This window comes from Balaenoptera ricei, chromosome 6 (assembly GCF_028023285.1).
Source record: "Balaenoptera ricei isolate mBalRic1 chromosome 6, mBalRic1.hap2, whole genome shotgun sequence".
Classification (NCBI taxonomy): Eukaryota; Metazoa; Chordata; class Mammalia; order Artiodactyla; family Balaenopteridae; genus Balaenoptera; species Balaenoptera ricei.
In genome coordinates this window covers 15,386,743-15,403,179 of record NC_082644.1, presented here as the reverse complement: position 1 = coordinate 15,403,179, position 16,437 = coordinate 15,386,743, and the positions used below count along the sequence as shown (strand labels likewise).

At 43.4% G+C, this 16,437-nt stretch overlaps 1 protein-coding gene across 4 annotated transcripts in view; it reads right to left on the bottom strand.

The window, feature by feature from the left end:
- Positions 1-13,945, bottom strand: part of ENTPD4 (ectonucleoside triphosphate diphosphohydrolase 4) — a 41,294-nt gene extending 27,349 nt beyond the window's left edge. For 2 of the 4 annotated variants that reach the window (XM_059926868.1, XM_059926871.1), the window contains exons 1-4: positions 13,754-13,945; positions 3,198-3,288; positions 1,810-2,007; positions 1,115-1,320 (exon numbers count right to left, since the gene is read on the bottom strand). In XM_059926868.1, coding sequence (XP_059782851.1) covers positions 1,115-1,320; positions 1,810-2,007; positions 3,198-3,205 — 412 coding nt within the window. In that variant the 5' untranslated portion in view covers positions 3,206-3,288; positions 13,754-13,945. Of the gene's footprint in view, positions 1-1,114; positions 1,321-1,809; positions 2,008-3,197; positions 3,289-3,735; positions 3,761-3,812; positions 4,246-13,753 lie in introns of those variants that run through there. The other 2 variants (XM_059926869.1, XM_059926870.1) reach the window with 2 other exon arrangements.
- Between the last annotated feature and the right edge of the window lie 2,492 nt (positions 13,946-16,437).

Sequence of the window (16,437 nt, the reverse complement as noted above, 5' to 3'; positions counted from 1 at the left end):
AACCTGAAAAATGAGGTAGAGATTTTGAATTTTCTGAGCTATATGCTGGTGCCAAGCTGCCCAAACCTCAAAGAACAGTCAACCTGTCGAGTGTTGCCTGAAGAAAGAAGTGGGACTGACTTATTCACTGAAGAATGAGTAGGATGCAAAAGGTCTACAGTCCTGGTAGACCGTTTTATGAGGACAGGTTTTCTTATCAGTTAAAACTAATCTCTTTTTCACTTATATTTTTGAAATGGGAGATAATAAGCTATGACAGCTATTTTTTGTCAACATTCTCTAATATATTCAAAGATAAATTCTTCAGATTTTTTATTTAATATTTTACTATTTAACACGTTAACTAAATGAAATAAAAGTGCTGAAACTCCATTAAGATCTATGGTCCAATCACATCAGTGATTATCAACCATCAAGACATAAGATGCCTATTTCAAGGTACTCCTGAGATCTTCCATTCCTAACACTCCTGACAGAAGGGTGCTGCCCGTGGAAATGATACAGATAGAGAAAAAGGTTGAGAACCACTGATTTAAATTGTCTAATGAGGAAGGCAAATCCCAATTTTTACATAACACACTGACTTAGAAATTACAGTATCTTTAAAACTAAACATAGTGATATCAGCTCTTCTAAGTTCTATTGTCACTCTTCTTAAATAACCTAGGTGATTAGAAATGCACTGGGGTAGCAATTTTTAAAAATAACAAATACATACCAATGTATTCAAGTACAGACATCCATGAGTTACCTGAAATTACCTTGTCATTAAGGATAGAGACCAACGGCTACCAACTAGAAAACAATCCCTCCATAATTAACGTCAACTAGCAAACATTTGAGCAGACACCATAAGTAAAGGCGCTATGGTAAATGCTGCAGGAGACAAAAAAGACAGACAAGGGTTTAGGCTATTTTATGAAGGTATTAGTCAGCTTATGCAAGATGAACAGAAAAGGGAAAACAGAGGGAAACAAGGAGACCAACTGGGTCCTGGTGTGAGCTCTGAATGAGGGTGGTGACTGCAAGGAGAGCAGGGGAAGGACGTGAAAGCCAGTACAGAGAACGAAAAGGCAGAACCTGGTTACCAATCAGACACTTATCCTTTACATACCGGGTTTTATTTTCATCACCACAGGCTTGCGGTTTTTATCCCGCATCTGCCTGATATCCAGCAGATCATGAGGATTGCCATTGTGCCTTGGCCAGCAATAGACAAATATCCGAGACCCGCTGCTGCCGCAGTCCACCACGATACCATAGTGCACGTTGGGGTTGTTGGTGTCTGTAGCTTCAGTGTCAGTAACGCGTGCCAAGTACCTTGTTTGGAGAAACAAACATATACTTTTAATGAGACAGAGACTATCAATCAGTGATCTCTAAGCTGTGTGGTAGCACCACCGTTAACACTTTTACAACTGCCAAATGATTAAAAAGTCAAAAGAAAACAAAAAAGTGATCGTGATAAAAGTAATCCAGAGCAGATACACATTCATCATTCCTTTAAATAAGTTCAAATAAGCTCTGAAAAGCAAAACTCTATTTCCAAACTATCAACATTAACTGAAAAATCAGCTTAAAAGATATCACCGGAGAAGCTTATGCTTAAATCCTCTTATGATGTGGATTTGGTGGCTAATGACTAAACCATTTCAAACAGTTCAATTTTTCATGCTATGCTGTATTCGGTACAAAATCTGTTTCCTCCAGCCACCTGCTCCTTAAATTCCATCCAAATCCCCAAAGTCTGGAAGTCAGAACATGAAGGTATGGCATCCCGTCTAGAAAACAAATGTTTTTTCCTCCTACCTTTGAAACTTCTTATCTCTGGAGAGCCGCCCATACTTATTTCGGATTATGACAACAGAAAAGTATAAAAGTGAAACAGCAGCAGCCAGAATGCTAATGACGATAATTTGGCGTAAGTTGGTGTTCAGAATTCGGGGACACCCCACTGGAGAGATGCTGAAATGCCAGGACGCCGGAAAAAGACAGGAGATGCCGATCCTGAAATTTCAAAAGACAGCTTTAGCTAAAGCAGTCTGCTCCAGAGAGGCCTCCCCTCACCTCCACTGATCTGAAAGTTAAGACATTCAGCTTGAGCTGCCCCTACTTCCCTGCCGGTAGGTTATCGGTATACCGGCATCTTCCACATTGCTATTTTGCTATGTAACTCGTTATTATAAAATTACATGAATGAGAATTAAGCCCTGATGACACTTCTGTGTTCCCCCTTTCTGGAGAGTATTAAGTAGTTTTATTTGTGTCCTGCTTTGTTCCAAAAATAGAATTATAGACAGCTTATAAGAATAAGTTCAATAAGATAAATAAGTAAATCTATAATGAAACCAGGTTTAAGGATGCTGAATTTAGAGCCCAGAAACACATGTAATAAGGGAAGCCTGCAAAGGTGGCTGAGCATGACCGCGACCAAAACCCCGCCTGTTACGGCAGAAACATACAAACAGCCCAGGAGGAATGAGACTTTCTAACACTGAATCCCAAGGCCAACCTCTCCCGTGCTGACTGCGTGAGAAAAAGGGAAAAAACAGTATCTTTAACAACATCCCCGCAACAGTCAATAAATACGTTTTGTATATCCTGTGTTTTTAGAAATATTCCTGAGATATTTTTGCAAATAAACTTTCTTCTCAGTCTGTCAGGAATGAGAGACTATTATTAGGCTTAAAAAACAAAACAAAACAAACCTTGCTGCCTCTGGGATAAATTCTATTGTTTACTGTTAATTTCTACACTCTTCTCTTTAAAGAGTGTTTCATGGACTAAAACATCTCGCAGAAGGGGGAGGTATCCCGCTAACCCAATGGGATTTTCTATGTAGTTTCTGGTCTCCGTGTGGGTTCTTGGGCCACGCCATGGAGTTTATCACCCTTCCCACACCTCCGAGGCTTACAGACGGTTATCCTGTGCTTAATACAACTCCTCCCAGATTCCAACATGTGTGCCCCTTTCAGTAAACTACATGAACCCCTGTAGAATCCGCCTGGCATTACCACTTTCCTTCTGTGACAGGCACCCCACTGGGGCCCTGGAAGAACAAAGGTGTTAAACAGAAGTGTAGCACAACTTTGAACACTTTTCACTTGGGATTTAGATTCCTCCCCCCTCTCGAGACCCGCTTCTGTGGCACCAAATCTCGGGTTTTACAGTGCCGGTGATTCGGCACCATCACTCACCTCCCCATGCTGGCAGGTCAGAGGTCAGGCGAGGCTCTGGGAGTCAGTCCTCACACACCATTACAGAAGGCCTCCCGGTGCCAGAGCCCTCCTGTTCCAGGAAGCGACAAAAGTCACAAAGACAGCACAAGCCAAGGAGATGCTATGTTCTTTATCAAGTGCCTGCTTAAATCCAAGCACACATAATCTGGTCTGTGATCCTTGCAGCGGAGCTCTTAGCTCGGTTTATTTTGAGCAACACACTTCAAAGTTAATTTCGTGCTATCAGAGACATAGGCCTAAATCAAAAGAGATAATAACAGTCTGGCATTTTACCTAAATGCGAATCAGTGACGCCAAAATACAGGTCACCAAATAGGTCTTAACCACCTTGCGGTGCTGAATGTTAAGGAAGATTGGGGGTGGGAGTAGGAGGCAGGCAGAATGAATAACCGAATGGGAATGTGAACTCTCCGTTCACCTGATAAATACCTACTAGACCGCTCTTTTATGTACAAAGTACCATGTAAGGCACCATGTCCCTAGTGAGCTCTGTCACCTTCACAGTGGCTGCCACTCCTCCAGCTCCCAGACCTCAAATCACAGGAGAAGAGGAGGCCGGGGCCTCCTTCCAACCTGCCGGATCCGAAGGACGCGTGATCCTGGGTCTCTTTCTCGGTCTTGTGGCACCGCTGTACCTCTTCCAGGCCTCTCAGGACAGCTGTCTCCCCTAGTCTGCTTCTTAGCTCTTGAGTGACTCCTTCTCAGGACCCTCCACGTCTCGGCGTTTCTGCACATCCTGTCTGCTCTGTTCCCCAGGTTCCCTGTCTTGGCTCCAATCTCTTCTAACTCTAATCTCTGTTCCTGGTCAACTTCACTTACTGCTTCAATGATCCGATAGCTCAAACTTTCTTTCTCCACCCCAGGCTTCTCCTCTGAGCTACAGACACGTATCTCCAAGCACCTACCAACACCCCCATCTGAACATCGCACGGGCCCACGAGAAACACTTCTAAAGCTGAACCCTTCCACTGTAAGCCTCACCCTGCTCCTACCACGCTCCTCCTCTCAATCTCAATCCCACCGACTGCTCAAGCAGAAACTAGGGAGTCGTGCCTGACCCCTCCCTCCTCTTCATCCTCCCCCTCCCTCCTCTTCATCCTCCAGAGCCAATTTCTTACCGAGTCCTTCCATTTCTTCAACCTCCGTTTCTCTAAAGTCTGTCCCTTTTCTTATCACTTTTGCCTGAGGTGAGCTTCTTATCTCTTACTCTTACCTGGCCTATCAGGACAGCAGCCTAACTCGTCAGTCTCCCACCTGCAGTCTCAAACCAGCAGCTCTCCAGTTCCTCACCCCATAGCTTCAGGCAGATTCTTCAACAGAAACTGACATCCACCCTATCCCTGCTCAGGTCCAGGATCCTGTTAATCTTGTGCTGGAAATCCTCCAACGGCTCCCCTCGCAAGTAAGTAAAGGCCAAAGGCTGTACCGTGAACTCCCCGTCCTACGGGATCCGGACACCTGTTACTGCTCTGACCTCACCGTCCCTCTCCCTTTCTCACTTCACTCCAGCCACACTGGTGTCCACACTGTCTTCACACACGCCAGGCACTGTCCGGTCTCAGAGCCTCTGAATGTGCTGCTCCCTCTGCTTGGAAATAATCCACATGGCTTATTTTTTCACTCCCTTCAGATCTTTACTCAATGTCACCTTCTCAGGGAGGCCTGCCCTGGCCACGCAATCTATAACTGCAAGCTCTCCCCTCCATCCAGCTCCCTTCCCTGGGTTATTTCTTCTCCTTAGCATTTATGTATTTATTAACTTCTTTTTTTTTGCCACGCCACATGCATGCAGGTTCCCAGTTCCCCAACCAGGGATCGAACCCATGCCCTCTGCAGTGGAAGCTCGGAGTCTTAACCGCTGGACCACCAGAGAAGTCCCTTTCTGAACTTCTTATATAGTGCTTATTATGTGCCAGGCCCTGCTCAAATGCTTTACAAATACTAATCTATTCCTCCTATCAACCACCAAGGTTGGTACTATTTGCATAATATTTTATAGATGAAGCAGAGAGGCTAAGCAATGTGCCTGAGGTCACACAGCTAATAAAACGTGACTAAATAAAAGAGCTGGGATTCAAGCATGTGAATCCATACTCCTATCCTGTCCTCTGACACACTCTGTGTGTGTGTGTGTGTGTGTGTGTGTGTGTGTTTGCATTTCTCTTGCTCATGTGTCTCCTCCTCCAGAATGCCAGCCCCACAAGGGGTCAGATTTAGGTCTGCTTGGCTGCATTCCCAGCGTGGCAGCCCCTAGGAAAGGGCCTGGCAAGAAGTCAAGTTTCAGAGTTCTGGGACCCAAAAGGGTTACAAACTTATACACTAGCGTAATCTTTCCAAAACAAACAGTAATCATGACACCTCCCCACCTCCCAATTTTTTGCTCTCACTCAGGAAAAAAGTCCTAACTCCTTAGGATGGTAAAGGAGGTTCTTCTTGATCTAGTCTTGCGCTATTCCATACGGTAGCCATTGCCACGTGCGGCTAAAGTAAATAAAATTAAAAATTCAGTTTCTCCAGACTCACAGATATAGAGAACAAACTAAGTGGTTACCAGTGGGGAGAGGAAAGGACAGAGGGGCAAGTGAGGGGTAGGGAATTAAGAGGTACAAACTAAATATGTATAAATTAGATAAGCTACAAGGATATATTGTACAGCACAAGGAATGTAGCCAATATCTTATAACTATAAATGGAGTGTAATCTTTAGAAACTGTGAATCACTATGTTGCACACCTGAAACTTATATAATTGTAAATCAACTATACCTCAATAAAAAAAAGAACTGTGTACTGGATAAATAATGATTCTTGTATGTATGTAACAATCTTTATGTATACAGATGTTGTTTTAATGAATGAAATAAAATTTATTTAAAAGGGAGGGAAAAAGTTCAGTCTGTCAGTTGCACAAGCATTTCAAGTGCTCCAGGGCCACACGCAGCTTCTGCATCAGACAGGATTGATCTGGCCCCTGTCAATCTTTCTAGTCTTATCCCCTGACAGACAGACTAGACAGGTCTGTACCCTATACCCCAGCCGTACTAAACACGAGCTGCAAGTCACTGGAATGCCCCACATCCCTCCTCATTTGTAGAATGGCTCTCTCACTTGGGTCCATCTGTTGGCGCGCCTATGTGTTCCTCATGATGTAAGGCCAGCATGATCCCTCTGGGAGGACTTCCCTAACCTCATGTCGCCAGAGTATTGGCTCAGCACAGTAGTCAGCTATAGGTTACGCTTGTGCTTGACTTTGTCATTACATGGCAAGCCCCTCACTGGCAGGGACAGCCTCTTATCCTTCTGTTTCCCCAGTGACTAGTGCCTGTCACACAAGTGACAAGCAGTTATTGTTGGTTTCATGGGTGGCTGGGAACACGAGATATAAAGATGAGTCAAATATGGACCCAGCCCTTAAAGAATTTACAATGAGGTAGAAGGGACAAAACACACATACACACACAAAGATGTTATTAAGTAAAAAGGATTACCAATGCCTACCTGACAATGGGGAAAAAAATCGCTGTAATTAGTTCAGGTTTTAATATGGTGTACATATTGTACCATGTACCCCAAACTTAGGACAAACAATATTTGTGATTTAAAAGTTCACACAAAAAGGAAAAAAATGTCAATTACCTAGATGTTTAAATATATTTTAATATGTTTTAATTTCTACCTTTCTTAAGAGAAACACTGGAACAGAGAAATGAGCAAGGATAATTGGAGATTAACAGAATAAGAAATTCGAATGGCTGATAAAATCTAACTTCATTGGTATTCAGAGAAATATAAATAAAAACAAGACTTCACCACTATCAGTTGGCAGAGACTAAAGTCTGACAATACTTTGCTAACCAGTGGGAGGGAAAAGGTCAAGAGCACCGCTGGAGAGAATGTAAATATGTACTAACCCTCTGGGAGCATATGGGTAACACATATGAAAATTTTAAACACGCTTACCCTCTGCTCTACCCATCACACTTCCAGCAATTCGTCCTTAGGAAATAATAAGATAAATTCACTAAATCACATATAAAGATGTTCATCATAGTATTATGTATAATAGCAAAACACTGTTCTAAACTAATGTGCCTTATAGGGGGGTGGGTTAAATTAAACATGGTCCATGTATGCAGTGGACTACGGTGTGACTGTTAAAGGTGCTGACACAGATCTACATTTATTGGCATGGAAAGATACTCATGATAGGTTAAGTAAAAAAACTAACATCATGCGTAGAGAGGAGAAAAACCAAAATGTTAACAGTGGTTAGTTATTTCTGAGTAGTGAGATAACGGATCATCTCTATTCTCTTCCCTAGGCTTGCCTAGATTGCTTAAAGGGCATATATTAATTTTATCATCAGAAGAAACAACAGAACTGTCTTTAACAAGCTACCTTTGACTGATATCTCCAGTTTCGGCATCTAATCCTCTTCTGGATATATCAAGAAAGCCTATCTTCAAAACCCTTCATGGCACAGGAATTCCAGTCTGAACATTTTAAAAAATCGATAATTATGTGATAGCTGAACTAAGAACAAAAGAAAAGAATGTTTAATTAACAGCTTGAAGTCAAGGTCCTTGGGGGAAGAAAGGCCTTTCATGATTCAACGATTTGTATTACAAAGTGACATGAAGGGCACAGAGGAGTAATAAGACTGACTCCAATCTCAAGGCTTTTGCAGATTGGTAATGGAGAAAATACCAATACCCAAGAAATAATCAAGAGAGTAACAGAAGGCAATGTTAAATTATCTGGACTCTTGCTGTACCAGTTCAAAGAGCACGGTGAAGCCTACATGTTAACAGAAAGATTCCTGCAGGTGGGAAGTAGGCTTTGGATGGGGGAGGAGAAAAGAGAGTACCTTTCAAAGAAGAGGCACTGTTGGGGTGCACCATAGCAAACTTAGTAAATGTTATTTAATCTGGTGTTTGTCTTTTTTTTTTTTTTTTTTTTTTTTGAGATATGAGATGACTTTGACAATGAGGATAAATAGATATTTTTGTAAGTTACAAAATTTGTGTTTAAAGACAGACAGAAGATAGGACAGCTTGTAAGTTGCTAAAATAATTACTTTCATTTAGGACAAAAGTATGGCTGAATATCACCCAGCAGACAACAATACGGTAATTTGATCTTAAAATGTAAACTCCAGCTGTATTTGCAGCTGAGAGTCTTGGCACCAGGGTTTAGGGTGGCAAACTCTTAGCAATATTACATAAAACTGCCATGTTGGACTTCCCAGGTGGCGCAGTGGTTAAGAATCTGCCTGCCAATGCAGGGGACACGGGTTCAATCCCCCGTCCGGGAAGATCCCACATGCCGCGGAGCAACTAAGCCCATGCGCCACAACTACTGAGCCTGCGCTCTAAAGCCTGCGAGCCACAACTACTGAGCCCACGTGCCGCAACTACTGAAGCCCGCGTGCCTAGAGCCCGTGCTCCACAACAAGAGAAGCCACCGCAATGAGAAGCCCACGCACCACATGAAGAGTAGCCCCCGCTTGTCGCAACTAGAGAAAGCCCGCGCGCAGCAACGAAGACCCAATGCAGCCAAAAATAAATTAATTAAAAAAAAAAAAAAAACCTGCCATGTTTTTAAAAGGCCTAAGTTGTGTGAGGCCCATCACCAGAGAGATGCATTAACTCGAATTCTTTCAGCTGATGGGGCCCCCCTCAGCTGAACATTCTTTAGCAGTGTGAGGTCCACTGGGTCCTGAGTTAAAGTCTTTTCAGTCAGTTTCTCATTGACAGTCCTAAGGAAAACAGTGAAAACAACACAAGTCAACTGCAAACTGAAATGGCTCCCACGGTGAAAAATGCAGGATGCAGTGATACAGACATTAGCAAATTCTGAAATTACAGGCAAACCAAATCACAGACAAATGAGACTCTGCAAGGGCTAGACCTGAGTAAGGACAGGCAAGATGCCACGAAGGGTGCTTCAAAAAAGAACAATATGAATATCGAAAGATTACAAGAGAACCTGGAAAAATCAAAAGAAGCCCACAAGCAGGCAGAATTCTGCAAGAAATGACCGTCGTGGTGAGAGTGAGAGGCCAAAGTGAAGTGAAGGATGCTGTGTGGCACTCAGTTGTGGGAAAAATACATCAGAACAACTTGATTCGTTTGTTGTTTTAAGAAGAATGCATGGTAACACGTGTTGGCAAGGATGTGGAAAAAGAGGAGCCTTGAGCATTGTTGGTGGGAATGTAAACTGGTGCAGCCACTAAGGAAGACATTATGGAGGTTCCTCAAAAAATTAAAAATGGATCTACCATATGATCCAGCAATTCCATTTCTGGGTATTGTTCTGAAGAAAACAAAAACGTTAATTTGAAGAGATATATGCACCCCTGTGTTCATAGCAGGATTATTTGCAATAGCCAAGATATGGAAGCAACCAAAGTGCCCAGCAACAGATGGATAAAAAAATTGTGGTGTATGTATACAATGAAATATTACTCAGCCACAAGAAAAGAATGAAATCTTGCCATTTGTGACAACATGGATGGGCCTGGAGGGCATTATGCTAAGTGGAATAAGTTGACAGAGAAAGACAAATACTGTATGATTTCACTTATATGTGAAGTCTAAAAAACAAATGAGCAAACATAACAAAACAGAAACAGACACAAACATACAGAGAACAAACTGGTGGTTGCCAGAGGGGTAGGAAATGGGAGGAGGAGAGAAATAGGTGAGAGAGATTAAGAGGTACAAAATTCCAGTTACAAAATAAATGAGTCACAGGGATGAAATTTACATATGGAATATAGTCAATATTGTAATAACTTTGTATGGTGACAGATGGTAACTAGACTTATGGTGGTGATCTTTTTCGTAATGTACAGGATTAACGAATCCCTATGTTGTGTACCTGGAACTAACATAGTGTTGTAGGTCAATTACGTGTCAATTTTTTAAAATAAGAGAAAAAAGAAGAATGCATGTAGTTGCACTTATGATCAACATTTTCTTAATATTTAAATTTTTAAAATTTTATTTATTTATTTATTTAAATTAATTTATTAATTTATTAATTTTTTGGCTGTGTTGGGTCTTCATTGCTGTGTGCGGGCTTTCTCTAGTTGCAGCGAGTGGGGGCTACTCTGTTGTGGTGGCTTCTCTTGTTGCGGAGCACGGGCTCTAGGCACGCGGGCTTCAGTAGCTGTGGCTCGCGGGCTCTAGAGCACAGGCTCAGCAGTTGTGGCACACGGGCTTAGATGCTCCGCGGCATATGGGATCTTCCCGGACCAGGGCTCGAACCCGTGTCTCCTGCATTGGCAGGCGGATTCTTAACCACTGCGCCAGCAGGGAAGTCTCTAAATTTTATTTTTCAATAGCAAGTCCTAATCAAACCTCTTCCCCACCTCTCACTGTTCATTTGCAAACTTTTGGTCCCCATTTTAAATGATCTTTTTCTGGTCACACTTTTCCCTGCATCCCCTCTGTAGTTTCCCAGATCTCCAACTCTGACTTCCCTCAAGTTTCAGTTCCACATCCTGAGCTTACCCAGTTACCACAAGCTCATTTAGTCTAAGATTGGGCTCCCAAATCTTTTGACACAAACTAATACCAACTTCCAAACTCCCCAGGTCTAAGAGGAGTACCACCATGGACTGGGGTCACCTGGTTCTTAACCTTGATTCCCAATTATCTGTGTGTTGCTACTTTATGTCATTCATCAGGTCCTGTCAATTCTTCCTCAAACAGTCCACACATCTAAAATGACCACAGCAGACATCCTTACCTCAGGATAGGTCTCTAGGCGGGTCACTGACCTTCCGCCTTCACCATGAACACCATTCTTTGGAAACATTTCTTTGTAAAACGTTACCTTCACAATACAACCAGCTCAAGAAAAAATCTAGAAACAATAAATGCTGGAGAGAGTGTGGAGAAAAGGAAACCCTCTTGCACTGTTGGTGGTAATGTAAATTGATACAGTCACTATGGAGAGCAGTATGGAGGTTCCTTAAAAAACTAAAAATAGAACTACCATACGATCCAGCAATCCCGTTACTGGGCATATACCCTGAGAAAACCATAATTCAAAAAGAGTCATGTACCACAATGTTCATTGCAGCTCTATTTACAATAGTCAGGACATGGAAGCAACCTAAGTGTCCATCGACAGATGAATGGATAAAGAAGACATGGCACATGTATACAATGGAATACTACTCAGCCATACAAAGAAACAAAATTGAGTTATTTGTAGTAAGGTGGATGGACCTAGAGTCTGTCATACAGAGTGAAGTAAGTCAGAAAGAGAAAAACAAATACTGTATGCTAACGCATATATATGGAATCTAAAAAAAAAAAAAATGGTACTGATGAACCTAGTTGCAGGGCAGGAATAAAGTTGTAGACATAGAGGATGGACTTGAGGACACAGGGTGGGAGGTGGAAGCTGGGTCGAAGTGAGAGTAGCATCGACATATATACACTACGGAATGTAAAATAGTTAGCTAGTGGGAAGCACCAGCATAGCACAGGGAGATCAGCTCGGTGCTTTGCATTGACCTAGATGGGGGGATAGGGAGGATGGGAGGAAGGCTCTAGAGGGAGGGGATATGGGGACATATGTATGCACATGGCTGATTCATTTTGTTGTACAACAAAAACTAACACAGTATTGTGAATCAATTATACTCCAATAAAGATCTATTGGGGCTTCCCTGGTGGCGCAGTGGTTAAGAATCCGCCTGCCAACGCAGGGGACACGGGTTCAAGCCCTGGTCTGGGAAGATCCCATATGCCGTGGAGCAACTAAGCCTGTGCGCCACAACTACTGAGCCTGTGCTCTAGAGCATGTGAGCCACAACTACTTAGCCCGTGTGCCGCAACTGAAGCCCGCGCACCTAGAGCCTGTGCTCCGCAACAAGAGAAGCCACCGCAATGAGAAGCCCGCGCACCGCAACGAAGAGTAGCCTCCGCTCGCCACAACTAGAGAAAACCCGCGTGCAGCAACGAAGACCCAACACAGCCAAAAAATTAGAAAAAAAAAAAAAGATCTATTAAAAAAAAAAAAGAACCTTCCAGAGCCTACGGGTCAACAACAGTGTCCCTGTGTGGCATCTGAGAACGTCCATCCGTCAAACGGTCCCATCTTATTTTACTAAACTGTTCTCTGCTCAGCCCCAGATAACATCTCTCTGCTCTAGTGAGGTGGGTCTCTCCTCTCCCACACAAGCTGTTCTCGTTCTTGTCTTGGGCCATTACTTAAGTCACTTCCTACTAAGTAATATGTCCTGTTCACAATATTACACTTCTTTCAAGGCACAGGTCAATATTTTTCTTTGCCAAGATTTAACTTGTTATATTTCCCAATGTTTCTCCACACTCTGAATCTTCTCTTTATTCATGTGTAGTTGATTTAAAATAAACATGCTGAATAAATATGTAGAGAATATAAATACCTAGATAACTTTCATTTTGTTTCTTCTTTCTAGACTATATACATAAGGGTTGAGATCATGCATTCCTATTAGGCCTGGAAGGATGTAAACCACAGATTCAATATGCAACAAATAAATCAATGTTAAGGTTAACAATGGAATAAACAAACTACTTACACAAATTAATACTCCATTTTATAATTCTGCTAATGTGTCAAACAGAATGAACAGACCTGATACAAAGACACAATAACATCAAATATAACATAATACAAAGAATATAATTCTTTTAGGCCTCTCCAAGGCTGGAAAATTATTTTCATTACACAAAGCGGAACACAGTAAAGGCTGTAATGTGAAATTAAACTAGGGATTTGAGTCTCTAATTTAGAATCCTTTAATAATCTAGTTTATCTTTCAGCATGGAAGCATTTCTTTTCTTTCCTAAACAGTCTACACCAACGTTCGTCTAACTGGGGTCTGAGAAACCCTGCGGGTTCTGAGTCAAATTCCAGAGAATGAGCGAACTGTCCCTTTAAGAGTGTCCACGCATTACTCGAGTTTGTGAAACACTGCTCTAACCATCACTTTATTGCCCAACTAGCTCTATTTTTCCAATGGAGCTAATCAGATTTAGATCTTAGAGAAACCTAAACCATGAAACTTGGTAAAAGCAGAGTAAAGCAAAAACGATGCTGACTTGTAAATGTCACGACAAGGTGGCAGGTAAGATCCGCAAGGTCCTCGGTGCAGCATCCTTCTCCCCGGCCAGGTCCCTCCCCATGCGGTCCAGACCCGCGCCCACTACGTGTCAGAGGGGAAATCCAATGCGGTCACCGGAGCGGGCGCGACAGCACGACTGCCAGCTTTCTCCCGCCAGGGGCTGGGGGACAGCACCTGCCGCCCGGGGTCACGGGCGCTGACGGCGGGCGCCCGGATGCGGCCACGCGGCCCGGGCGGCGGGGAGGCAACGGCGCGGGAAGGGCCCCCGGGGCAGAGCGGCTCGTCCGCGGCCTCGCTGCGCCGTCGGGCCCCGTCGGGCCCCGCTCCAACCGTCCCCGCTTCGGCCGCCCACCCTCCCCTCGTCCGCGCCGGAAAGGCCGCCTCACCTGCTCGGCAGCGTCCGACTCGGCGGTCGGGGTTCCCGGGAGCGGGGACCCGCGAGCGGAGCGCATCACGGCCACCGCGGCGAGGCGGCGCCGGCAACGCAGTCGCGGCTTCCCGGCAGCAGCTTCCCAGTAGCTCCGCTCCTTTCCCGCAGCCGTACCGCCAAAACACCACCCCGTAGCCACCCGCGTCGCGTCACCGGGAGCGGCGGGAGCGCGCACGCCGAGGGGCGGGGCCTGCGCCGCCGTGACTGGCATCCGAGCGCAGCGCTGTTCCGCGGAGCCACGCGGGTGCAGCTGCGCTCAGTGAATGCCGAAAGTGAAAGTGGCATCACGGAAATAACCAGTACTGTGGCGTGGTTACCGCCGATCCTAGGCTGTCCCGCTGGCAGCGAGGCGCAAAGTGCTTAGGACACCGCAGTTCATCTTTTATTTGTGTTCTTTAGTATTATGGAAAACAGCACTTGAAAACTTAAGAAGAACTAGGCATTTGTGCTCGACTCGACATTTCATTTTGCAACTTTGCCAGTAGCTATCCCTATTTTACAAGCGGGGAAACGAAGCTCAAACTCATTCAGTGACTCTCTTAAGGTCCACATAATTAGTAAAAGCCAGGATTTCATCCTTACCAAAAGTTACATGTTTCAGAGCCTACTCTGGGTTAGAGCACCTCCAACACAGGCAATGGTTACGAGAAGAAATAGTGAGGTGAACAGCACTAGTTCCGGAGAGTGACCCCAAGACCTGATACTTAGCTCAAAGCCCCACTCTAGCTTGACAAAAAAAAGTGCCTTGAAGTCACAGAGCTGGAAGAGATCTTGAGAATCACAGCTTTTTATCCTTTTTTCTTTTCTTTTCTTTTTTTCTAAACAGGTGAATACACTGCTTCCCAGAGATAGAAAGTGACCAGCCAGCCTAGCCAGTTTAAAATATTTTTAAAAATGAGAGTCCTGGAAACGCCTACTCCATTACTTGTGTCAAGTAAAACAAGCTTGGACAAAACTAGTAGTTATAAATTTTAAGCAGAATCCTTGGTCCAGCACCAGCTTGGGTTAAATTTCCTTGTGGTAGCATTTCATCCTTGGATTCAGATACTGTTCATGGAAGAAGGCTAGCAGTGACTAAGGAGTCTTGTGCTTTAGAAGTAAATACTGTCTTTTAACTATTGCTTCATACTAGAATCATAAAGCCACAGAATGTTCGAACAAAGAGACCATAGTTACTATCTAGACCAAACCATGTCCTTTGACTGTTAAGGAACCTGGAAGGAGGAGAGACTGAATGTCTTGCCCAAATGCCCTAGAGGCAGAAGGGGAAGCAGAACCTCTGGTTCTGACTCCTACTTGAGTGCCCTTTTATGGCAATCTGTTGCTATTTTTAAAAAATGACCAGTTTGGATAGCTTACACATTAGAAACCTCTGTGACTTATACCTAAGGTTAGCTTTGAGAAGCTGAAGTAGTTGGCCACTGACATGCTATGATTTTTAGGGCCAGGACCCCTCAAAATTACGTGTGTTTCAAAGTCCTTACCATCTGTGATACTGGTTCATATTATGGTAGTCTCTCTCTCAAGGAGGCCTCTACCAAAATGCCAGACTAGAATTATCACACCATCAGTGTTTCCTGATAATTCATATACAACAATTTTCTGATAAGAGCTACGGAAAAAAAGTATAAAGTATGAAAGCACGGAATATGCTGCATTAGTTTCCTAGAACTGTCATAACAAATTACCCCAAACTGGGTGGCTTAAAACAACAGAAATTTATTCTTTCACAGAATGGGAGGCTCGAAGTCTGAAATCAAGGTGTTGGCAGGGCCATGCTCTCTCCAAAGAGTCTAGGAGATGATTCTTCCTTGCCTGTCAGTTTCTGGTTGTTGCTGGCAATCTTTGGCATTTCTTGGTTTGTAGATGCATCACTCCAATCTCTGCCTTTATTGTCACATGGTGTTCTCCTGTGTGTCTCTGTGTCCAAATTCACCTCTTCTTAAAAGGACAGCAGCATATTGGATTTAGCCACACCCCCTCCCCTCCCAACCAATACAATATGATTTCTTCTTAACATGATTATATCTGTAAAGACCCTGTTTCCTAATAAGGTCACATTCACAGGTTCTGGGTGGACATGAATTTTGGGGGGACACTATTCAACCCAGTACATGAGAGGACCAGCCCGGTTTTGGTCATCAGGGAAGGCTTCTCTGAAGAAGTGATGTTTGAGGTCACACCCGCAAGATGAATAGGAATTAACCAGAAGATAGATGAAGTCTGGGCCTATATGAAGGAGTAGCGCTTCAGGCAGTGGAAACAGCAAAGAGGCTCTGAAGTGGGTAGAAACACAACTGTCAGAGTGAGCCATCAACTTATTCTCCCTTATTAACAGGAGAAATTTAAAAACTAAGCTAATAGGAGACAACACTTACTGCATACTTTATGCCAGGCACAGTTCTAAAAGCATTAGAAAACATTTCAAATAGAATGGTAATGAAAATACGTCAAAATTCATGGAATGCAGCCAAAGCGGTACTTACTGAGAAATTTATAGCTCTAAAAGCTTATTTTTGTGAAGAAAAAAAGTTTGAAATCAAAGTTTCCACCTTAAGAAGTTAGGATAAGAAAAGAAAATTAAAACCAAAGCAAATGGAAGGAAGTAATTTTTAAAAATAAGTCGGACAAAATTAACAA